Genomic DNA, 25,634 nt, shown 5'->3' on the forward strand with positions numbered 1-25,634 from the left:
CTGTTATGTCATACACTACTTGCTAATTAACAATCTTTCTGAAGAAATCCCTTTGATTACAGAACTCTTTAGAGTAGATAGTGGCATTGCTTCTCCCCAAGACCCCTTCTGGTTTTTGCAGTCAGTGGAGATCTGTCTCTAACCAGATACTTTAAGGGTTCAGCAAGCACTGCAAAGAGCAAATACTATAACAAAACATTTCTTATAGTGCAAGAACACCATTTTGTTCATATAATACAACTTTTATAGTATCTTCCTATAATAGCTGAAAATGAATAGGAATACACTGAAATAGTCTGTGTGAAATCCTTGATCATACTAGATACTAATACTAATAATAATATTCCAATTTAAATATGATAGAAATAACTGCAGTTGCTTTTAAATTGCTGTGGTAATTATTTTTCAAGTGTTACAGAAGATTTGAAATATACACACTTTAGTAATTTTTTTGTCAAACGTTTGGAGTTGGGTGGTCCTGGTGGCATGCTCAGTGTTTTGTTGTGCTCTGGCTTGGTTTGTAAGAATAGAATAAGGTTGCAGAGCCTCAGCTGGCTCTGATTGGCTGGGTTTGGGTGTATGCATGCTTTGCCTTCTACTCTTACTGGAGAGCCTTTTAAAGCAGTGCCTGGAGAAAGTGTCTTCCAGCCGCTCGTTTCACCAGCTGTGAGCGAGACAGTTTGGAAACACTTTGTCTTCTTATCCACAGGAATTTTTGGTAGCTCTCGGCTTGCTTCTGACGGAGGCAGTGGGGGTGGGGTGGGAGTCATTGGAGCTGGACCACTTCTTTGAGAGTGACCAGAATAATCAAGGTTTCACTCTAAAGTGCAATTTGGATCATTTTGTAATGAAACTGTAGTTTATCAAAGCTTGCTAATTTGAGTTGTTTGTCACTGGTTCTGTAACATTTAGATTTTCCTTTCACAAAAAAAATGATTTTGATAAATCTGGCCCTAAGTGGTTGATGAGTTCCATTTAGGGTACAATGGCATTGAAATTGGCAAACATTTCCTGCAGAATAACACACACTGTTTTCTATTGCATCTGTTCCATCTCCAGACATTAAGATTAACCCTTTAGTGTCCAGGATGTGTTCCTATACCTATTTAATGCCAAATATATTGGACACTGGGCAGCGAAGGGTTAAAGCAGTACTGCCCCAAGCAATTTGGGGGGGGGGGGGGCATGGGCATGTTTATAGTGGTTATGTTTGCTTTGCAGTGCAGATCCTTCTTCCACTAAGGCAAGTATGCTTTACTGGACAGCTAAAAGTATAAACTTACCAGGCAGGAATATAGAATTGGTTGGGGTCTTACACTATAAGATGAGTGGATATCTTCTCTCTTTTGACTAAATAAATTAAAATAGTGAAAACAAAGCTAATTGGGCTATTGAAAGTTCCCAATTAGCAGTTGGTAAAGAACAGGAAAGCAAACATTGAATGCCACCTGTGACAGCAAGGTGCTCAGTTTACCAGACCATCTCCATTTTGATAGGCTCAGATATAATTGCTTTATGGCCCATGTATTTTTTCAACACATCTAAGAGCATAAACTAGAAATAAGTCACCAAAGGAGATGGTTGAATGGTTCTTTATTAACTTAGGAACTCACAAACTGACCACTGCCATCAGACAGCATGGTCCTATTCTCTTGATAGAATGCTACTTCAGTAATTAAGAACACAACATGACATGGTTGAGGTGCAAAGTGGTGTATCTACAGTTTAAGGTAAGCCACAATAGACTTTTAAAAATCTGGGACAGACTTGTTTTTTTATTTGTGTTCATTGCTGGGGATAAATTGTCCCATTACTTAACTGCTTCACATATTCTGGAATGGTTGTTCACGCCTCCTGCATGATTGACTGGGTGAAAAGTTACAAGATAGAAAGTATCCTATTTGTTACATCACTATAGTGCACGTGTGGATGATACTTATAGCAACAAAAACACTACCACTCTCCCCTTTTTCTCAGCATAATAATATACATAAGTTTATTTAAAAAAAAAAAATACAAATAAAATGCTTGCTGTAAGATTGATTAAAATAACCAACACAAATTCAAAACTGATTAGCTAAGTCACACGTGTGTGCTTTTATTTCGTTTATTTTATTTTATCTACAAGACAGAAGCCAGGCCTCAGTTCATCCCTGAAACAAATCATTCAGTGTTATTGTATATCGCTGGGGACATTGTTCTGTGAAGACCAGTGGTTGGAATGTGTGTGTGTGTGTGTGTGCTTTTTGGCTGCAATTGGCTCAATTAATCAGGTTTCACACATAACTGCAATTATGTTTATATATTATTGCCTAATGTGGCGATATTGCTGACATTACTAACATTATGTTAGAAACCCAAGTAGAAATATGACTCGCTCAGCATGGTTCACGATGACCCTCATCCTAATCTTAACCGCAAGCTGCTGGGGTCATATTTCAGTTTTGGATCCTCACATTTTCAACCAGGTAATTTGTATTCTTGTTAGATTTAGCCCTCGCTATTACTGACTGATAAAAAAAGAATAACAAAGATAATTAAATATTCAGATTCAATTAAATATTTGCTTTTAATATTCGTTTTGTCATAACCCCAGTTATGTATGTAGCTGTCTAAAAATCAGCATTCCATGCTTAACAGATGACAAGTGTAGGTGAATAACAATTCTGTCAGAATGCCCTCTTAAAATTAAGATTAAAAATCAATCAGAAAATATGTGTTCAATATGAGATTGCAAGTAAGTAAGTCGAGATTTATAATAAAATCAATGGGATATACCGCACTAGTTATTGCTTGCACATACTGCTAGTACCTTGCCTATGCTACACGCCGCATGAAAAAAAAAAAAAAATGCAAGCTCTGTAGAGCGCGGCGGGATTGTGGGATTCTTATCACAGAGCCAGGGGATAGAAAACATGGCGGCGGCCGAGAGTGCTGCAAACCCATTGCGGAAGTGAGGTAAGTGTAATTCTCCCTCTTTAAATACCATATTTCAAATTAAATCATTGTGTCGTCCGCCTCGAAACACTCTCCGTTTAAAACTAGAACTTTGACCGGGCTCGGGGTTTAGCAGAAAGTGTTCTACTAGAACCCTCCATTTTAAACGCGTGTATGCTTCAGGAAAGTTGTTGCGCTAAACAATCGCCTACCTCCTCTCTCCCTGCGTGTCTCTCCCTTCTCGATGCACCAGACATCATGATCAGGCCATCTGGTCACCGCACTGTGTTAGCAGAAGGGCACCCGTTTTTTGCAAATTATTCTACATATTCTTCCCAGTCCGTTGCTAAATCAGTTTATTTACGCCAAAGTTATAGCTGTAAAAAAAAACAAAAAAAACGCGAGTTTCGCTTCCTAGAGTTGAAGGCAAAAAAAACATGCATACTTCATTTGTGTCAATTTGGTGCTTATATTATGCAGTAGGGTGCGACTAGGCTGTGCACGTTTAATTTATCTTTGCTTTTAATTTTAGGGGGGGAGACGACGTGTAATTTGTTGCAACTGGAACATAGTGCTGCTGTTTTTCTGCCGCGCTTTCCGTAGAGCGATGGTTCACCAGAGTATTGTGGCCGGGTTGGGTGTGCACTTTTCGGGCTTCATTTCCCTGCCAGTTCCCTGGTTTTTTTTTCTTAGCTGCTAAGGCCCTCTTCGAGCAACATAAAATGAGAAAAATAGCGGCTAGGCAAAATCAGATCAGCTTCAGCTCAGAAACCGCTCTCTCTCTCTAGAGAGGAATAAGAATAACACGACAGGGTTTTATGTCTTTGATCTGGCTAAATCGATATCATTTGTTTTCTGTTACATTGTGCGGTGGTGCAAGCTAATTTCGCTATATTTCTAAACATAGTTTTTCTATCTGTCTGTAAGGGCCTTGGGTGATAGGGGTACAATGTACTAAAGCAGTTTTAGTTGTAATGGGTCATTTCAGAAGAGCACATGCCAATTTAAAGTTCACGCGCACGAGCAGCAGTGGTGCAGGAAGTTGCTACACGTGCATTTTATTTTATTTATTGATTGTACCAATTCATCTATATAGTATCCATATTTTAAAATATTAATAACATGACAAGTTTAAAAAATATATTTTTAGCATCGTTTTCGTTGTGTGACACCCATCCCATCACTCAAACAGAGATCAAAACTTTTACTGTGTTATTGTCACGTTTATCGGTACAGTATATAGTTTTCTCATTTTGAAGGCTCGTTTTACGTGGTTGTCACTGGTAACCCCGGAGTGAAACATTTATCAGGGCATGTGAGGCAACGTTGCATGTTATTGCTCACGATACGGAATTCATCTTTACAGTTTATAGAAACATGTTAAATAATTTGACCATATAGATCTAGTTATATTTTTTGTCGTCTGATGATGCACACTTAACAAATGAAGCCCTCTGGGACCGGGGTGCAATGACGTAGTATGTCTCCAGGCTTTATTATTTTTCTTAAATTATTTTAAAGAGTAAAAGTCTAGTCTCAGTGGCTTTATGTGCACAGGAAAGTAGTGCGGATTTTGAATGTTTGTTTAGTTTCTTGTGTATCCTAAACTTTAAGGCTATGAAGAAGTGGGATGTGTCCAAGGATGCATGCCATGGATTAGCAAACTGTTCTGTAATTGGCTGTGACAGAACAATAAAGTATGCAAGTGGTGTCTAGTGATGTCATATTTTGCAGTGTGGAGTAGTGGTTAGGGCTCTGGACTCTTGACCGGAGGGTTGTGGGTTCAATCCCCAGTGGGGGACACTGCTGTTGTACCCTTGAGCAAGGTACTTTACCTAGATTGCTCCAGTAAAAACCCAACTGTATAAATGGGTAATTGTATGTAAAAATAATGTGATATCTGTATAATGTGAAATAATGTATAATGTGATATCTTGTAACAATTGTAAGTCGCCCTGGATAAGGGCGTCTGCTAAGAAATGAATAATAATAATAATAATAATAATAACCACACAGAAAGACAGTTGCTCTTTTCACCTATTGACCCCACATAGATGACATCTTATATCATTTACTGCAAGTGGTGTAAACTCATCTGCCTGACCTCTTGTGCAGTACTGTACATCTTTTGGTGGTTCAGCTTTCTGCATGTTTTTTTTACCTGCTCATCCATATTTATGTGTGGGACCAAACCATGTTTTGCAGGAGTATTATTAAGACTCGCATTCCATAGACATTACAACTTTTAGTATGAACTCGAATAGGCACACCATATATATATATAAAATATATAAGGTTTTACGATTAAGGTTCATAACAGGGATTGGCTCAAAATGCTCTGCAACGGTCGTAAAGTATACCCTCCTTGATGATCCTGACATGGTACCGTACGCTGGTAATCTGGGGTACGTGGGGAGTCACAAGTGGCACAGATTATCCAGTAGAGAATCCTATAATTGGCTAATTGTTTGACGATGAGCGCTGCTGTTTTTAGTACGGGGAAAGTGTTGGGGAGGTTTGGCATGAGCACGTTAAACGTGATACGTTAGTTGACAAGAGAAACAGATGCTGTAACCCATTCACATACGGGGTAGTGTGAGCTGTGCCAGACTTCCTTAATGTGGTGTACTTGCATGTCTCAATCCCCACAGAGGGGGAAGAGTGCAACATACAGCAGCCTCTCCATCACCCTGTTATACTGCCTTTTTCTGGGAAGGACAGTCACTGTTACAGTATGTCATAAAGGGTTATCTTGTACTCTTGACAGGATTCTCTCTGGGATTGGGTTCATACTCTGGTTTGGATAACGGAGGCGTTTCTGTTATATTGCACCCTGTTTAAAAAATAGCTACATGTTTCAAAAGTTTTTTACCATGTGAATATACCTAGCAATGCAATCATTTAACATACAACCATGTTAAAGAATGAATCCTCTTCTATAATTGAGATTTAATTTTTGTGACAGCTATTAACAGGTGCAAAGTGACACAAAAGCAGAAGTATTTAAACTAGCAGGGAGAAATGTGCTTTTACCTATTTAAGCAGGTGCCTTTGTTCCATCATCCGTTTTATTCTGATTAATAAACCTGTTGTGGTTGTCTGATACCATTTCTCATTTTGCTTCAAGCTCTTTCTATGCATGGTCAGAATGCATTAATGTATCATATTTCATGATTGTTAACAAGCAGTGGAAATGTAGGAACCAGATTGCAGATTACTGGAATAGCAAGTTCTTTATTTTCAAAAACAATTAAGAATTAATCTTTAACTCAGCCTTTAAAAAAAATATATATATATATGTACCTCAAGTAAATCGTGTACCAAGAATTATTTAAAATCCAGCTCTCGAAATAAGTGTGCGTTGTTCAAAAGCAAAACTGAAAGATGAAAGTATTTAGCCTAGTGTACCCTCCAGTTTAAGGAATAGTTTGTATCAGTACTACACACTTTAAAATTAGTATTTTAAAAAAAAAAAAAGCACACTTTCACTAATCTGCTGAACCTAGTTTGGTCGATTCAGTCATTTTTATTGTTGCTTGGTTCGATCAGAGATGACAAAGAATGGCTGGATTAAGTAAAAAATGTGGTATCTAGAGTACCTATAAAACACATTTGGTTTATCCTGCATGTGCTTGCCAGTGTGCGTGATGTTTTGTATTTGTTGACCAGGCCCAACTGTCATCTCTTCAGGGCAGGGTGTAAACTGGGAAAAAAAGGGAAGTGAACATGTTGGATGTAAAACAACCAAAACCAAAAAGAGAAAATCTTAGAGACACAGATGGGTTGTAGACGATCGATACAGTAGCCATTCTCTCTCTATAGGCAGCAGACGGTCAATTAGCTCCTGGTGACGTCATAGTAAAAAGGAAAGGGTTACATCGGGGAAGTCCAATCACGGTCCTGAAGGACAATTCCACTCCAGGTTTAACAGGCAAAATGATATCGTTAACTACTTCAGGGTCTGGATGATGTTTAATTGGTTCAGTTAAATAGTTTAAAACAGGGTTAGAACATAGACCAGGAGTCGAAGGGCTAACTTTGGACACCCCTGGGTTAAATTAATAAACCAATTACCACTGTGGTGGGATCTGTAATTTGATTTCAGTCTGTCCTGCAACCCTATCTAGAGACAAGCTTCATCTACTGAAACTCTGGAAGAGGTCCACATTTGATTGATCAAATAATACATGATTGTGGATACTGTACATTGGCATGATTTATACCAGTACTGTATATCTGTATCCTAAAACATTTCTGAAGAGGGAAACCGATTTAAAAAATTGACCTTTGAGTTTCCAATTAAACAGCTAAATTAAAGCTTCAATTAAACAGAAGTAATTAGGGTCTCCCCCCCCCCCCCCCCCCCCCCCCCTTTTTTAAATATATAATTAGGAAAAGCATTACTTTGAACTTTTCAACCCTCTGTGTTATGCTAATTCAGAAAACAGCATCTGGCTCATTAGCTTCTGTGATTTGTGAGGGTTTATTATTTACCAGAGTTATTCTGTGGGTGGCATTCAGGGCTGTGCAGAATGAAAAGAGTAGCGCCAGGGATGGCAGTAGCCTTGAGAAGCAACAGCACAGTCAATAACTGCATAGAGAGTGCAGGCAGCCTCTGTGTTCCAGACCTGAGGGCAGCAGCATGCACACAGATACTGGGAATAAATGTTTGAGAAAACGCTGTGAATAAAATGCCTTTCATCAATGGCTGGAGGTGGAGAAGGGATTGATTTATAATTATGCCGGTAGAGGGCCCTTATTTATAAATGCATTAATATAGTGAAACAAAAACAAATCTTTATTTCTTTGTGTATTGATGTAATGTGCTGTAGTTGGTTGTTGACTCAAGATAATATATAATTATATATATATATATATATAGGGCTCCTGATTTTCCATTCTTGGGAATGGCAAATTCTGTTTTTCAAAATGACCAATTCCGTTTCTTATTAAGAATTAACAACATAATTTGAACATAAATAACATTTTTACATAAAATCTATTGAATTCATTTTTTTATTTAAGTCCCTGAGATACTGTAGTTTCCAGGAAAAATCTTTCTTAAAGCAGTCCACTAGTAACAATGTACTGTAGGTCAGTCAACAATTTTCACCATTTTCTGTTCTCATACAGTAGCTAAAGTAGAGAGAGCCATGTTAAAGCAACACGAGTGAAAAAAACTAAAAACTACTCTGAGTACGTAGTATTATTAAGGAGTTAATTATAAATTAGAAATAATAAGTTATAAAACTAAAGGTTTCACCTCAACCACCGTTTCGTTTCCTTGTGTTGAACGGGTGATGGAGTAACAGATTTGCGGTAATAACTAAATAAATGAATACATAAATTTAATTAAGTTTTTTTAATTGGGGGTGGGAGGGGGTTGATCGTTTCTTTCAGGTACTTTTCACTTTTTCTGTATATACAACGTTTTATACAAGCGTCATTGCTGGGCTTCTGGGTAGTGTAGTTTTCAAAGCAATCCATTATTTTTTATAGGAGAATAACAGCAGTAAAAGACTGCGCAGCATTCTTTTTATTTTTTTTATTTTTTTAAACATGCAGTTGCAAAGCAGAATTCCATTCCCAAAATGCCAATTCCGTTCCCAATGCCTAATTCTGCGATTCCGTCCGTGATTCCGCGATCGTGGAAAATCAGTAGCCCTATATATATGTCCAAAACTGGATTGTGGTAACTGTTTTCTTGAGTCTTAAACTTACCACATCTCACTAAATGTGCTTCCTTCTTACAGTCGTGTTCAACAAGCTGGCTCCGGCTACTACCTGATTCCTGGAGTTAAAATTTCAAAAAGAATGTGGTCATTTAAATGCGTTTTAGGCATGCTTTGAAGTCGGTAGTCTGTAATGTAACGTAAGGTTTTGCCATTTTACAGTGACGTTTGGTTAATTAAATGGATCAGTGAATATTAAATAATTGTATTTGTGCGTATGTTATTGTGGCAGGAAGGCAGCAATAATGCAGCATTGTTCAAATGGTAAAGCTATGGACATCCCCCCCCCCCCCACCACCACCACACACCTGCTTCTCATGGATTGACATTTCTTTCCTGTAGCGCTGCTGAATTAAGAGCTTATCTCCCCAGCAGACCTGCATTGCAATCTGTTGCATTCAAATAAAATAAGAGGAGTCTCTGTCTGTGAAAATACTGTGATCTCTTCATTCCACATAGACAGGATTCAGTATTGGATTTCTCTTTCAATTGCTGCATAAATGAACCATCTTGTGTACATTTTCCTTGGCTCCAGAGTTGTATCATCCAGCATGTACAAATAGAGTTTCTGTTTCTTGCTCTTGCTGGGGCATTACTGCTGTCCTTTTTATACTAGATTGATATTGTTTATATAGTACCACAGTATTAAGATGACAAAATATGTATGTGTACAGATTGGGTATGTAGGTTTGCATGCTTTTATAGTGTTTATGGTGGTTTTTGATTTACCCTGTCCCCTGATTTTCTGTTTTCAGGTATCCTTTAACAGCTGCTGATGACAGGACCATGATGAGGAGATTCTAGGGATTTGCCATAGTATGGCTGCTTCTCGATCCACACGTGTTACAAGATCATCAGTGGGGATAAATGGTTTGGATGAGAATTTTTGTGGTCGAACCCTAAGAAACCGCAGCATCGCCCACCCCGAAGACACCTCGCCCATCCCTCCTCAAAGAGCCAGGTCGCCCAAAAAAAAGCAGGACTGCCTGCAACCGCTACCCAAGGTGACGAACTCTGGGAAGGTCTCTGACTTGAAACAGCAGCAGAACGTCCGCGAGTCATGGATGAGCCCCAGAAAGAGGGGCCTTTCCTGTTCTGAGAAGGACTTCCCTGACAAGCAGGCAACGGAGAACTGTGAACGGCGGCATTCGGAAGGGGTGTCTCCGGTTTTCAAGCGGGTCAACCGCTGCTCACGTTCTGGGGAGCTGACAAGTTCAGAGGAAGACTCTCTGGTCAAGCTAGAGAAGTCTACCTGCAGTAAGGGGTCTGCTGCAGAAAACGATGAGGACTGTCCTGGCCCAAAACGAGCTAGACGCTGTCTTGTACTGGATGATTGTGACAAAGGGGAGATCAAAAAGGTAGACAGCCCTGTGGACAGATTTGATTGCCCTGTGTTTTCTGGTGATGCTCACCAGGTGACAAATGGGCTTGACGAGCAAGACTTGGATGACGTTAACTGCAGCGATAAAACTGTTGATTCTTGTGTGTCCGCTGACCCAACTGGGACTGGATCCCTCAGTGCGGGCAACAAGACTTTGGCGCTGCTAAATGGCAGCAAAGTGAACTCTGCCCTCGATCCTGATGTGCCTTGTAGAAACTTGCGTTCGGAGCAAGCAGAGCTTGATTCTCACACAGCAGCGGGCAGCGGCAGCCCGTCTGTCGTGATTAGTGGTTGTTTGCAGCAGCCATCGGCGGTCTCCTCATCAGAGAACCAGTCGTCATTCAGGGAGCCAGAGGAAGAGGTTGATGTTGTGGGGGACAGCGGTAGCTCATCCAGAGAGTGTGTTGTTGAGAATACCAATGGTGGCCTAAGTGCTGTACAGGACAACAAACCAATCTCAGGGGAACCTGAGCCACCTCTACGACTGGACTGTGGTTTGGATGAAGTCGAGTCTTTCATGGAACCTCAAGAACACAGATACACACTGAGAACTTCACCAAGAAGGGCTGCCTGCAGCAAGGGGAGCCCTCATAAACTAAACTCCCCTTCCAGGGACAATGGGTCAGTCAGAGAGGAGAAGGAAAGCCCACATGGTAGCAATGTACAGGCTGAAACTAAAGCTGATGAGGAGCCTTGTGGGAAAGCGCACAAGTCTCATCATGAAGGGCAAAGCACTTCCAGTGACACCGCTAGTGAATGTTTTGGGGAAGGAATGGATAAATTGGCGGCAGAGTCAGGGTTGCCAAACAGCAGACTTCTGACACCCGCCAAAGAGCTTGTGAGCAGCAGCAGCCATGCCACAGAGGAAGATGAGGATGAAGAGGACCCTGATGTCTATTTTTTTGAATCGGATCATTTGGCGCTGAAACACAACAAAGAGTATGTGTAATCTACATTAGTAGATTATGGGAGGGGGAAAAAATCATAACTTATTTTGCTACTCATGTATTTTTTTACCAGTTCTATTAAATCTTTTCTTATTAACACAGTGACTGAAAATCGTGTGAAGATTTGCTGCAGTTTGAAATTTACTTTCATCATGAATAATCACAAGTCGTGATTGTTGCTATAACAGTATTTAGCGTATTGCCCTGCAGTGTGGCCCAAGAACACTTCCATATCTCACCATTAGCGTAACAGTGTGGTGATGTAATTTATTATGTTATTATAAATCTGCGGTATCAGCTAGCATTTATTTTGCATTCATTTATACCTTTGCTCTATCTTTGGCAAACCACTTTTAATTCATGCTTACTGTCTTTCAATCACAGAAGCCATTGTATTACAGTTGTTGTATTAGTTGTACTTTTATGTTGTACTTTCCTACCACAAGGTTTTTCAGTTTCTTATCAGAATAGTTGGGTTTACTACTATTTTTAATACTGTTGAATATTTCTGAAATATTGTTGGCTTTTCTTAGTACATTTAATGGGGATTGAAAGAAAAAATGTGTTGCTACAGTAATGTGTGTTTTTGTGCTCATAATAAATATTTCCATATTTCTGTTAGACATGCTGGTAGGTAACTCTGATTTTGATCTCTGGGTCACTTAGAGGGTTTAGGTAAAACACAGAAAATATTAAGCTGTGGGTCTGTGTGTGTTGGCAGCTTTGTATGTATGCCCACTTAATCTTTGTATAATTTTTGCTGAACCCCCTTTACACTGTTTAACATAGTATTGCGAGCATCTCCTCCTAGCAAGACTCTGTGATAGCTGCCGTTTGGCACTGCGATATTCTCGATAATGAAAATGCTTCATAGCTTCATCAGTTCTGTTTTATACCACCACTGATCAATATTGTTATTTGTTCCATTTTGCCAGTAGATGGTACTGAAACACAGGATTTGCTTTCTGGCCTTTCAGCCGGCAATACGCTCAGCTGCACACCAACATTTTAGTTGGATATTGTATTTTACTTAGTAGTATATGGATGTGTACACTGTTTTTATATAATTGATTCCAGGTTATCTAAAAACTTTTTAGGAATATTTAACAAATATTTTAAAACTGTAAACTCTCGCTAGTCCTACACCCAGTCAGATGTTTCTGAACTACTCTCAGTTGTGTGTATTGTTTTAATGATCAGGAGTCATGAGTTAAATCTGGTTCCTCGCATAAAGCTGCACGATCAACTTCTAATAGTAAACCCACAGACTCAAGTGAGGCTTATTCACGCTGTGTTAAGTGTGATCAGTTCAGGGCTTATTAAGCAGGTGCCTGATTGCTCAGACTCTTGGCTTGTGGTAACTTCCAATAATAAAACGAAACCAGGGGAGTTGTGAAATCCAGGATCGAGTGCCGGACTCGTGGAAGTTTCTAACCCTGCTGCATTTACTCTTGGAGGTTTACCAGGACTGAATGTAGTAACTCAATAGGCCATGAACGTCATTGCAGAAATGTTGTACTTCAACACAGGCAATACAGAACAGAAACGGTGGGCCATGCTGCAGCTGCTTTAACTAACTATTTAATAGTAGAGCGAGAGTAATGTACTAATGTTTGCTTTATGGTGCGTCTCGGTTATCTTTAGCTTTTGTGCCAAAGAAAGATTTCAATAAATAATCTGTTTTATGATTGCTGGTAAAAAAAACTTAGTTCGTCCATGGTGTCCTTGGCTCACCGCGCACCAGCGACCCCTGTAGTCTGGCTGGGCGTCTGCGGGCTTGCCTGTAAGCTGCCCAGAGCTGCGTTGTCCTCCGACGCTGTAGCTCTGATGTGGCTGCACGGTGAGTCTGCAATGTGAAAAAAAGCGGTCGGCTGACGAAACACACTTCGGAGGACAGCATGTGTTCCTCTTCGCTGCTCCCAAGTCAGCGCAGGGGTGGTAGCGGTGAGCTGAGCCTAAAAATAATTGGATATGCCAAATTGGGAGAAAATAACAAAGTAATTGGCGATTTACTAATTTAAAAAAAAAAAAAAAAAAAAAAAAACACTTCAAGGTGAGCAACGTTGCAAAATCATCAAACTCAACTCTGGTTAATGTGCCTACAGCAGTAGTGCTGCAATTCCAGATGAACTCGCTCGTTGCTGTGTCCTTTTGCTTATATGTCACGTCTTAATCCACCTGTTGTTTTACTACTGGCTTAAAATGACTATTTCAGAATGTTTTTTTTTTTCTATAAAATATTGGACAATAATATCCAACTGAAGCTACTGAGTTTGTTAAACCTACCGTTTATAATATTGTAATGTGTTCAGTGAATGATAAACTACAAGTTAAATAATTGTCTTAGAATGTCTTAGGTGTTGTCAGGTTAGATACCGTCTGAGTCTCTTTGAAGGGCGTTGAATAATGTATATTCTTCTATTTGTAGTTATCAGAGGCTGCTGCAGACCATTACTGTACTGGAGGCACAGCGCACTCAAGCAATCCAAGACCTGGAAAACCTAGCAAGGCACCAGAGGGAATCGCTCAGCAACCCAATTGTCTTTGTAGAGCAACTCCAAAAACGGGTACACATGCTTTTTTTGTGGAATGCGTGGGGCAGTATTAAGCATTAGCTTTAGGAAAGGTAATTGTAAGCAAGCTGTTAATTGTATGTACCAACCTGGGTGCACACACAAGACTGAGTTGTTTATTTCTGAATCGTGGTACATTTATTTACTATTTGCACTGCAACATCAATTCACGAAAAACACTATTTAAGACATGGCTGCTCAACTCTGCGCTGCAGGCTGTAGCAGTACAGTCTCTGATTCCTTGTGTGTGTGTGTATGTGTGTTAGTGTTTTATAAAACCATTGTCCTTGTTTATCGGTTGAAAGGTCTCAACAGATAAACTGCAGGCTGCAGAAGAACCATTGTCCTTGTTTATCTAATAGTGATACGTCAGTAGGCCTAAGTAGCTATGATTGAAGGCCACGTTCTTTGGAGTTTTAAATTTTATCACTTTAGAACACTTTCAAATGATAATCCTCTGAGGAATAACAGATTGGGTTGATTCTATATCGGGGTGAAGAAAAAGGAGGGGATGAAGTAAGGATACAACGGTTATGATTTTCCCAAACCGAAAAAGACATTTGCATAAAATTGAACTATAACGACAAAAGAGAAAACTGAACCTCATTTTTTGTACAATGAAAAGTGTTGCCAGTTTCAGCACGAAGTCGACAGCATTTTTTGGGAACTCATCGCACACTTTGCTGCATGTAGATGGTTCATATTAGCATTTTAATATGATAGCATAAATGAGAAGTTATGACAAGACTTACCATATTGATTCTGACAGCCCTCGGTTGAGATAACTGCGGCTTCATAATTTAGTCTTGGTGTTCAAATGTCTAGGGCTGTTTTCATATGCAAACCCTGTGTACCCTAAAAAACTGGAATACGCAATAAACTGGGCAAAGCTGCAAAACAAGCGAAACAGATACTGCGGATAAATCTCAAAGCTGCTTCAAATTACACACTTCTGTGAGCAGGTCAGTTTATTTTTATTAAGGCAGCTTCATTTACTGTGCATGTATGCAGCATTCTGTCGGCATATTGATTGAATTCAAGTGTGAGGGCCTTATCCATGGAGTGGTAACTTCCAGTTCATGTGTGTATTAACTGGTGAAAAGAAATGTACTTCATTTTTTTAAAATAATTTTTATTATAGTAGGAAAATGTAGCTCTTTGTTTAATGAAGTGAAATATCCTGATTTTCTGCAGGTTGACATAGGCCTTCCGTGTCCTCAGCGAGTTGTCCAGCTGCCCGAGATTGCGTGGGACCAATATACCTCTGGCCTTGGTGACTTTGAGAGGGAGTTTAGAAACAAGAAGCGCCACACTAGAAGGTTACAGCTCATATTTGACAAAGGTATGAGATACAATGTGCTCGCCACAGATGCACAGTAATAAACTAATAAATAGACCCTTATCTGTAGCACAGGGAATTAAGAAAAAACTGTTATTGGAGGAGAGAGGTTAACCCTACAACATATATTGTGTTGGTAATTATTATTTTGGTGTGGCGTTACTTACAGTGGGGTTACCTGTTCGACCTAGAAGTCCTTTGGATTCCAAGAAGGATGGGGGGGAGTCCTCTTCATACTCAGCTCTGCCTTCTAGTGATGCTCCTGAGCATACAGCATCAAGCAGTCGCTCACAGGTACAGTTTAATACCACCCTTGATGTCTGCAATCATATCCGTGTCAAAGCAGGTGTCTATGTTGTGTGTGTAAAAGGAGCTGAAGTTAGTTAAATAGATCCATAGATATTGCCCTTCACATACTTCCATTCGCTATACAGCAATGTGACACCTGTTACAATCTGTTCAATTTGCATGTCTTATTTATAGGTAGTCCTTTTATATTTTATTCCCAAGATAATTTCTTCTGTCTTTACCAGCCAGCTGCTTACCTGGGAAGTGCAAGCATAACAGAATTGCCTGAAAGTAAGGCATGCAAACTTAGAGCCGCCTTTACTATTCAATGGGAACAGATACCATTTTTAAAATAAATACCCGTTTACTTTAACATGTGCCTCCTTCAAAACAGCACATGCAAGGCTTACAAAGCAAACAGGAGTACATTCCTACCAGAAGTGTAGGTGGTAGCTATGGAAACAGAGCTGTATTTTTGGCTTCAGTCTTGGGAACAGATTGAGACTGATAAGGACAGTCAATGCAGTGCATGTGGAGATTCAAAACACCAACGTGTGTGCCGATCTGTTTGCTTTTGTCTGCGTGACAATCAAGTCATTCATCAAGTGTGTACAAGGTTGCTTTGGGGGCAGCTGAACATTCATTGATCTAGCAAAAGAAAGCCAATTATATATGTGCTGTGATATACCTGATGAACCAACCCAGTGAAACCTTTACCTTTTAGAATGGTGGTTTTTAGATATCTGGTGAATGTATATGCAACTGCTAGCTAATGACCTGTTACTGCAAACCTTAAGACAGTTTAGATGGAAGTTAGAGCAGACGGCTGGGGACCAGGAGATGCTGGTTTAAATATAACTTCAGCCACTGTGTTGCTGTGTGGTACTGCAATTACATTGGCCAATACCCACTAAATTCATAGAGAATCCCATTTGAAATGAATACCTGTAACTAGTAGTACTGTCCAAATAATGAAAACAATGTGTTTGCACATTTTGTACTTTGCTTGCAGGTAATAAGAGGAAGAATCTGTGATCAGAGTAAACCAGAAACTTTTAACCAGCTGTGGACTGTAGAAGAACAGGTAAACAAAGTATATGCTCCTAATTACCATTTTTAGATTGTTCTGGTCCTCCGTGCATGACTTTATATTCTTAATTGGCGCTATTGCAATCAATTTTTATTTTATTTTATTTTATTTTTATTGTTTGCTTTGTCTGAAACGGCTTCATAAATAAAGTGCTGTTGTATTGGATCTATTCATTCTTTACAATGTAATTTATATTTTTCATATAGCGTTTTGTGCTTTTATTTTGGTACAGAAAAAGTTAGAGCAACTGCTGCTGAAGTTCCCCCCGGAAGAGGTAGAGTCCAAACGCTGGCAGAAAATAGCTGATGAACTGGGCAACAGGACAGCGAAGCAGGTATGCCTGGCACTACAGTTTCAAATCAGATCATGGATGCACTTACGTTATATTATCAATAGTGTTCTCTGATGTAGTGTAGATAAATTAACGTATGGTGGCTTTGTAAGCAATTTAGCATTCAGCCCTTCAAGGAGAACTGATACTATATTGTATTTTTCATCATAAAACAGGAAAAAACTTTTTTCATGTAAGCTATAGAAACATGCTTTGTAATTTTATAGCTTTAAAAGTGACATTGATAAAGCTCAGTTAGAAAATATTTTCCTATAGCTTAAAACTGACGGCCCTCGTGTTAATCTGCTGTCTGCAGGACGATGGCTTGTTTAGGCCAATTTATATACTGTCCTGCAGACCTTTTATAGTGACCTGCAGAGGTGAATAATTAGAAACAATAGGGCAGTAATTTACTTCTACATAGCTGTTCTTTCCCATATGGTTCTCTCTCATTCTGGGAGTGAACAGTAGGTGATGATTTATCTCTGCGAACTGCCTGAAGCCTTAAGTTGGAAATTCTTAAATACAGATCAAGAATCATTACAATGGGTCCCTCCAGGAGGGTATTGCTGCTGTGACTGATGAATAAACCCCTTTTTATTTGTTTTGACTTAACAGCAATACAAACTTTTTCATGCATCCTAGAGTAAACCAATACATATATATATATATATTTTTTTTTAGGTTGCCAGTCGGGTGCAGAAGTATTTTATTAAACTGACAAAAGCTGGTATTCCAGTACCAGGAAGGACTCCCAACTTGTACATGTACAATAAAAAGGTAATGAAGCAATGTATTTTATAGCTGGTTCTCTCAAAAAAACAAGTACAACAACAGTTGTGTGTTGGTTTTATAATTGTTCTCATTCTCTGACAGACCACAGCAGTGTTAGAATGGTAGCGATTGACATGCCAACAGCACTCCTGCAATAATACTATAAATACATACATACCTCCAAAAACTGAGCACAAAAGCTTTTGAAACAAAAATCATTAAAGTTAGCTGAAATTCAATAGAATCATTTGAATGTAAATTTTAATTTATCGAGTAATCATCTGGCAAAAAACAAGACGTGAATTACTAATGTACTGAAAAAGAAACATTACTATGATGATGTCGCAATACAAATTTTAGGCATCCAGCAAAAGACAACACCATCTGAACAAGCACCTGTACCGGCCGTCCACTTTCATGACCTCCTATGAGCCTCCTGTGTACATGGATGACGATGACGACAGGTCCAGCTATTGCAGTAACCTGCAGGACCTTGCAACCGAGGACTCCGTAAGTAATCCAGGCTTTTCAAATCAGAACTGTATTGGTTTAGAAGAATCTGGTTCAGAATCTGCAAGCATACAATCTCCCTTGGCTTTCTGTACATGCTTGATTTACTTTTACACAGCCCACAAATGAGTATGTTGTAACTTCGGTTGCCTATTGTCTCTGACATTTTTAGTCTTTTGAGCATCAAAACAACGTGAGGTTTACTGTGTGATTTAATACATTGCGTAATGCAACAAGTCTTTGCATCAAAGTCTTTTAATGTTGCAAAGAATTAAAAAAGCTGAATCAATCTTGACAGTTGCGTAAATAATTAGAATTATTATTATTATTATTATTATTATTATTATTATTATTATTATTTATTTCTTAGCAGACGCCCTTATCCAGGGCGACTTACAATTGTTACAACATATCACATTATACATTATTTCACATTTTTACAGATATCACATTATTTTACATACAATTACCCATTTATACAGTTGGGTTATTACTGGAGCAATCTAGGTAAAGTACCTTGCTCAAGGGTACAACAGCAGTGTCCCCCACTGGGGATTGAACCCACAACCCTCCGGTCAAGAGTCCAGAGCCCTAACCACTACTCCACACTGCTGTTCCTAGTATGGACTTGCAGGTTTGTACATAAAACAAAACAAAAAAAACACAAGTCAGTTGCAGGTTATGAATCATTTGAATGTCAAATGTAATAAAAGCCACAAGAACATTTGAGAAATGCATTCATTTTTAAACCCTGGCATACTAAAAGGATTTGCTGAATGCTTTTTAGGAGATAAAAATGACTTGCAGTGGGCAAAATGATCAAAAGTAACCTTTTTATGCTCATTTTGTCTGTCAGAAATCAACCACGAGTTGTGCTGAAAGCACGTAACAGTTGACCTTTATGTTTAGGTAGTGATCTGGCTAACCTGACCTTTAAGACTGCTTTAATTTAGCCTAAAGCAGCAGTACAGTATGCTGTGTGGGGCGCAGATGTCTAAGCTTTGTTTTTTATAGGGATGCAATGATTGTGATTTTTACGGCCAATTCCAATTACCTATATTCCATTTCAATAATTGGCAGATACCAGTTCCGATACAGATTATTAATAATACCATTGTAATATGACACTTGACGATTGAGTTAAGCCTTCAGCTGAACACATGACAGATTTTACTTATTGGATGTATTTTGATTATACATTCTGCCAGAAGTGAATTTAGTAAAACGCTGGTAAATCAATAGCATGTGACCATGTTTACTGAACGTAAAAATGTATATACATTCACTGATGGGTGGATTTACTAAATTGGGATATTCAGAGGTGCTACACTAAAACCTGCTTTTTATAAAGGCATACATTTATGAATCTGCTTTTTCCAAATTGTATTACAATTCCCATGAAAAAGTAGGATATTACTAGGGAGCTGTGGATGTTTTGGAAGACTCTGGAGTAGTCCACTGGAGGGCACTTCAGCATTAACTGTAACTCCCTGTTGTCAGGGTTTTGTTCTTACCAAGACTTCTTTTTACACTTCACATAACACTGTTTAAATTGTTCAACCCACATCCAGACTTCTGGAGGGTTGAAAGTAATACAAAGTTCTCTGTGGTCGTCTGACACCTGACATCATGCCAGCCGTACATTCCCTCTAAGACTTTCATTTAGTTAGCCACTGTGGCTAAAGTAACTTAAATAAATGTAGCCAGACTGGAAAAACTTAAGCCACTTAACTGTACTATAAACAAGTTAAACATACTGTTTCACAAGGCAAAAAGACGTGTATTTTATTTGAAAACACGTAGATATTTAAATGCCAGAACCTACCCTTTACAATACACATAAACGGTATATTTAAAGTGCAGTATAACTCTGATTCCCATTTAATACATTTCAAACTTAGTCCCACATGAAAAAAGGTTTGCAGAGATATTCATGCATTGCATAATCCTTTACATTATTTTGAATGACACGGTTTTCTTTCCACTGCAGGACAGTGCTATTAGTGTACATTAATATTAATGCCTACCTGACCAACCACAGCTGTCGTTACACAAGCTTGTACTAATGTGATTAATTAATTAGTAGGATTGTACAGCCACTACTGTGTTTAATTCTTTTTTTTTTTTATCGTGTTCTTTCACCTGGGACTACTGACAGTAATATTGCACCGATTCTGACATTAAAATTCAATATATCGTAGTGAGACAAATCCTTCTTTTTAAAATAATAAATGTGTTTATTTTTTTTATTAAATTGTTCCTTTTTCTAATCCACTCTGTTACTATTTCCAAAATATCAGATTTTTTTTAAGAACGAAAAAAAACAAAACTTAGCTGTGATCTTTTGAAGCTGTGTGTTTCTGGCTTGCCGTCTGTGAAAATGTTCTTTCGGGACTAGAGAGTATGTTTGAAACCATGACTGCTTCACCTCCCTTGACTATCACGGTCATATATATATTTTTTTTAAACATGTCAAGAATTTTTCTGTTTGGATGCCATTTAAAAAAAAAAAAAGATGTTTTACAAGCAGCGCCGTCCTCTTACTGTTTCTAATTAGAACCTCTGTCCTCTCGCCAAACACAACGTTTGTCGCATACATTTTACGTGAACAAGCTAAAGGGCTTTCATTGGGTGTAATGAAATCAAACTAAACAGTCTGTATTGATTCATCTATTATTATTATTTATTAGCAGACGCCCTTATCCAGGGCGACTTACAATTGTTACAAGATATCACATTATTTCACATTATACAGATATCACATTATTTTTACATAAAATTACCCATTTATACAGTTGGGTTTTTACTGGAGCAATCTAGGTAAAGTACCTTGCTCAAGGGTACAGCAGCAGTGTCCCCCACCTGGGATTGAACCCACCACCCTCCGGTCAAGAGTCCAGAGCCCTAACCACTACTCCACACTGCTGCCCAATCTACACGTTGAGGGTAATCGTGCTGGCAGTCTTAAACAAGTACATTTTTCAAAGTCTTCGCCACCGTGGCGAACTTGGTGAAAAATAGTTGAGCCAGAAGGGAAAATGTTTTGCTTGTGGCGAGCGGCTAGCGGGAACCTAGCAGCCTTATTTATCTTTTCAATTTGGTTTCTTTTTGGATCATTCTTATAAGATATCCACCTTTTTTAATTGGGTTTTTGGCCGCTCTTCATGGTGATGAATGCCTGTACTTGTTGGTCAGATCTGTGGGTGTATTAAAGTGGTGTAGTGGTACAGCTGGTATTTTAACAAGCCAGGTGGTGCAGTGGTAATCGAATTCATGGTTCTGTCTGTGGAGAACAGCAAGGTGTATCTAGTATATGGAGCCTCCGCGGAAGTACTATTCCCTCAGCACCAGAACTCCACTGGAAGGGTTGGCCCTGACCATCAAGTGAGCTACCAGAAGTCTCTCTACTAGCTAACAGTAGAAAGAGAGCGTTTTGAATGTTCTGCGATATGTCTGCTTTCAGTTTGATCCTAGGCTAAGAGAACTTTTGAAGCAGCAGAAGGACACTGTGGATCTACCTTACTAGGTTTTATTTGATTTATTTATGTATTTTAAATTGTGTTGATTTCTCTTGTGTCTTTGGGAACCTTTAATAAATGCGCACATCTCCCTTGTGGCCTTACTGAGACACCAAGACAAAATAATGTTATGTACAAGATTCCAGTGCACATTGGTAGCTGTGCGTGCAGAACACTGTTCACAAGTAAACTGTGTTGAAAAATCCCTTTCTGTGCAGCTTTCTCTGATTCCTTATGACTCTGTGTGTGTGTTTATTTATTTATTTATTTATTTATTTATTTAATTTTTTTAAGAAGAGCGACCCTATCCGGCTTGCTCAAAGCACTGTGGTATCGTGGGTGCAGTCAATTATCATTCTCGTCTGGCTGAAGAGCAGATATGATCCTGTCGGGCTTACAGACTGTGTAACTAACTCTCCCATTTTAACAGGATGAGGAAAGCATTCCAATCGAATACCGGCATTTAGCAGAGTACAAAGAGCTTCTGCAGCTTAAGAAGATGAAGAAGCTGAAACTCCAGCAAATCCATGCTGAAAGCGCACTGGTGCAACACCTTGGATTTAAGGTGAGCTCAGCGTAATTGCAGATATTGATGTCCAATTTAAACCTTTTCCATATTGTGTTCCGGTAGTGAAATCTGTAGTAAGACGCACTACAGAGTGTACAGTGATGTAAATGTATTAAGTAGTAGTTATTATATATTTTTATTTAAAAAAAATTAAGAACAACCTCCTGAAGAAAAGGTACTATTTTAAGTTATTTATTCGGGTAGTTTATAGACAATGTGTGCATTATTGAAAGCTATGGTTTCTTGATGTGAAATAAACACCTTTGTGGTCATTTACATTGACCATTGGCAGCTTGATTGACACTTAAATGTTGTACAAATCTAATTGACAGTGTGACAATTGCGGAGTGGAGCCTATTCAAGGAGTCCGGTGGCACTGCCAAGACTGCCCACAGGATAATTCTGTCGATTTCTGTGATGGATGTTCAGACTGGTGAGTTGTTGGCCATTAAAAAGACATTTGATTAAATGACTGAAAGATTGCATAATTTCTTGCCTGCATTCCTTTTAGACAAAATCTTGTTCAAAACCTTTGTGAAAACGTAGTTGCATTCACTAAAACTCCTATTTAAATAGTCTTGGTTTTGTTTATGCCAAAGTGACTGTAGAATCAATCTGAAGCCTGTGGCATAATACGATTAACTGTTGTGGTTTTTATTGGTCAGTACCCAGGTCAACAAGCAAAGTTTGTTTATTGCAAAATAATTTAAACTTCAGTAACTTGCAGCACATAATGCATTTTTTGTGTTGTGTTGACAGCTTACATAAAACAGAAACCCACAAGCCAGATCACCAGCTGGATCCCATCTATCGAGCAGATACCTTTCTTGACAGAGACTACTGCATGGCCCAAAACACCGGCTACAGTTACCTTGATCCCAACTACTTCCCTGCGAATAGATGACGGGCAAAGCGGACACTAAGACCAGCGGGCTTACCATCCTCTTCTGGGAATTTACAATGGAGCTCCATTGTAGAAGTTCAGTGCTTGGATCAGAAGAAAAAGAAAAGCTGGTGCTGCTCGGTGCGGATGTGTGTCCACCATGGCACTGCAGCTTTCACGGGTGTCCAAGCCAAACCTCACCTGTGGCAGTTACAGGTCTCCAAATAACAAAATACAGAGGCTAACCAACATTCCTTACACAATAGAAATGAAAGAAAAAGGTATCTCTTTGAACCTTTTACAATGCTGGTGAACCTGGAGATGATCAGCTAACACGTGTGAGGGTTCAGTTAAGCTCACAATCTGGTAGACCTACTTCACTGAAAATGCTTCTGTGACAGAGTTGGTCTATTATCATAAAGTAACATGATATAGCTAGGTGTAGATAAGTATTTTTGAACCAGTGAGATATCTTGCCATTATGTTGTGAAGTAGAGGTTTTGGCACAGGGACAGACATTTTGATTCATACTAGGTTTTTAACCAATCAGTGTTTGCTAATACAGATCTGTTCTTAAGATATGTTAATGGACCCTGCAGAGGTCTCACCATGGGCCTGTGTTCACTAAAAGCTGCTTAATCCCTTTTTACATTTTTTAGTTTCTTTTAGTTTAGTTTTGTTCACTAAACAATTTACCTACCAACACAGAAGCACTACACCAAGAAACAAGCAAGGAAACCCTGCGTGTCATTGTTTCTGGCAATAAGTGCAGGGTAGAAAAGCTAGTCATCACTCAAGTTTCTTTTTAATTATTATTTGTTCTATGTGTAATGTTGTAATCATGTGAAGTGCACAAACTATGGTGAAAAAAGTAGTCAGTGGTAGTAACTGTGTAACGTTTCTTTGAAGTAATTCCACCTCTAAATTACACAGCCTCTCTGCCTACGCAGTAGCAGTTGTCACGGCAACTTGATCGCAAAACTGCCTAATCATCCTGTATTTAAAATAAATCCCCTAATTTTGCAGTCTGCACATGGTCCATAAAAGATTGTATTTTTATTATCTATTTAAAGAAAAACAAGGTAATTGGTCACAGCAGTGAGCAGAGGTTCACGTGCATTCTTTTATACAAGTAGATTTTGTTGTGCTTCAATTAGACCATTTTGTATGGTTTGGATTTTTTTTTCTGCTTCAGTATCTGTGTATACAGTATGTTCTTAATGTACAATTGTCAGGAGAACGGTGGAAATAAAACTATGTGGAAATAGTCTTTCTATAAAGCATGAGTCTGCTGGGTTTTTTGCCTCTCCGTTATGCTAGACGCAGGGCAAGGTTGAATACCTGCCTCTTAATAATTGCACGCATTCAGCAGAACAGGATGTCATGTACTGTGCATGATACTTCAGCAATATGTTTAAAATCCAAAAAAAGAAGTTACCTATTAAGTCATAGGGAGTGAACCCAAGTTAGTGCTGTTAACTATAGGCACTGGTAGTGATTATTCCAGTTTTAGGCTAACTAGTGAAATTAACCCCTCTAATTTATCCACAGCTTTTTTTTCCCTACTACTTAGAACACAAATGATGTAAGCCATAGCGGTAGGGTTTGCACTGTTAATAGTGAGAACTGCATTCCTATGCTGTCTTGTGTTTTAACCATTTAACACTTTCACTTAAAACATATTTGAATCCTTTGTCACTGTAAGGTGTACGCAAAACTTGGAAAAGGCTAAACGAATGCACACTACACAACTCGCCACATTGATGCACTTATTCTAAGAGCTAATGTGTCCAGTTTTAAATAGAGAAGCTCCGAACGGTTCGTATTTAATTTGTTAGATTTCTTTGTCTCTTCTGGATGAACTCGTACAGGACATTTAACTCACAAGGCAGTAGGAATTTGTTCATTTTTTTTATTTATTTATATTTTTTACACTTTTTTAATGTGTGTATTTTGACTAAATGTTTTTGTAACTTTTTCATACAGATTTTATGTAGATTTGGTGTTTATATAAAATTCCAAGATTAAAACAAAGCTTGTCAAAGCAGACCCTACTTTGTTGTACTAAATGTGTTACAAAGTGGTGAGTTGTTAAACAAGTTGGAAGATGAAGGTCACTAAAGGTGACAAGATCAGTCAATAATTCTCTTGCTGAAATTGAGTACTTTAGAGACACCCACAGCTTCTGCTAATTTAAACAGGCAAACATGCTTTCCACATGGCTTGCAAGTATTTGGGTTTTCAATTCCCATATCCGTGAGGTGCCTGACATTTCCAAGTTCTACGCCAGTAAAGTAAGTGACTTAACAAGCAGACTCCACGGGATTGTGTACCAGACTTTTGGTCGTCACCCCAGATGAAAATGTCACCTACTATTGTGATTTGATTCTATTGGAGCAAAGCCAATTTACTAAAAAAAAAAAAACTAAATTTTTTTTATATAGTTGCCATAAATGGTATTACTGTTATTTTGGTCCAAATGTGGTGTTCAGGTTTTCTAAAAAGCAAAACAATAAAAATTAAAAGAACAGAATAATGTGAAATCAATAAAGGAATCTTAATTTGTAAATACGGCAAAGGGTAAGGGCATTGTTTAAAAAAACAAAACCAATTCTGTTTGTGGTGTAATAGTGTAATAGTTGCAGACTGGCAAAGGGGGAGATCATCAGACAGGAATGAGAAATGGGTTCTGTGAAAACCCTCTAGGATTTGGTCATTAGGAGGCTGGAATGGCTCCCTCACCTGATCCTCTTATACAGATGA

At 38.7% G+C, this 25,634-nt stretch overlaps 1 protein-coding gene across 4 annotated transcripts; it reads left to right on the plus strand.

Moving 5' to 3' along the window:
- The first annotated feature begins 1,570 nt into the window (after positions 1 to 1,570).
- Positions 1,571 to 24,905, plus strand: LOC117410762 (ZZ-type zinc finger-containing protein 3-like). Of its 4 annotated transcripts, none has more exons than XM_059031610.1 (12): positions 1,571 to 1,730; positions 9,425 to 10,989; positions 13,426 to 13,564; positions 14,765 to 14,912; positions 15,079 to 15,203; positions 16,210 to 16,281; positions 16,520 to 16,621; positions 17,303 to 17,398; positions 17,753 to 17,902; positions 21,851 to 21,985; positions 22,321 to 22,421; positions 22,748 to 24,905. In XM_059031610.1, the coding sequence occupies exons 2-12, from the start codon at positions 9,488 to 9,490 to the stop codon at positions 22,890 to 22,892; spliced, it is 2,715 nt and encodes a 904-aa protein (XP_058887593.1). In that variant the 5' UTR covers positions 1,571 to 1,730; positions 9,425 to 9,487; the 3' UTR covers positions 22,893 to 24,905. The 4 variants fall into 4 exon arrangements, with proteins under 4 accessions (XP_058887593.1, XP_058887592.1, XP_058887594.1 ...); XM_059031609.1 differs by lacking the exon at positions 1,571 to 1,730 and adding an exon at positions 2,352 to 2,468; XM_034017555.3 differs by lacking the exon at positions 1,571 to 1,730 and adding an exon at positions 2,882 to 2,958.
- The last annotated feature ends 729 nt before the right edge of the window (positions 24,906 to 25,634 follow it).

Source organism: Acipenser ruthenus, chromosome 10 (genome assembly GCF_902713425.1).
Source record: "Acipenser ruthenus chromosome 10, fAciRut3.2 maternal haplotype, whole genome shotgun sequence".
In the NCBI taxonomy this organism is placed as follows: Eukaryota; Metazoa; Chordata; class Actinopteri; order Acipenseriformes; family Acipenseridae; genus Acipenser; species Acipenser ruthenus.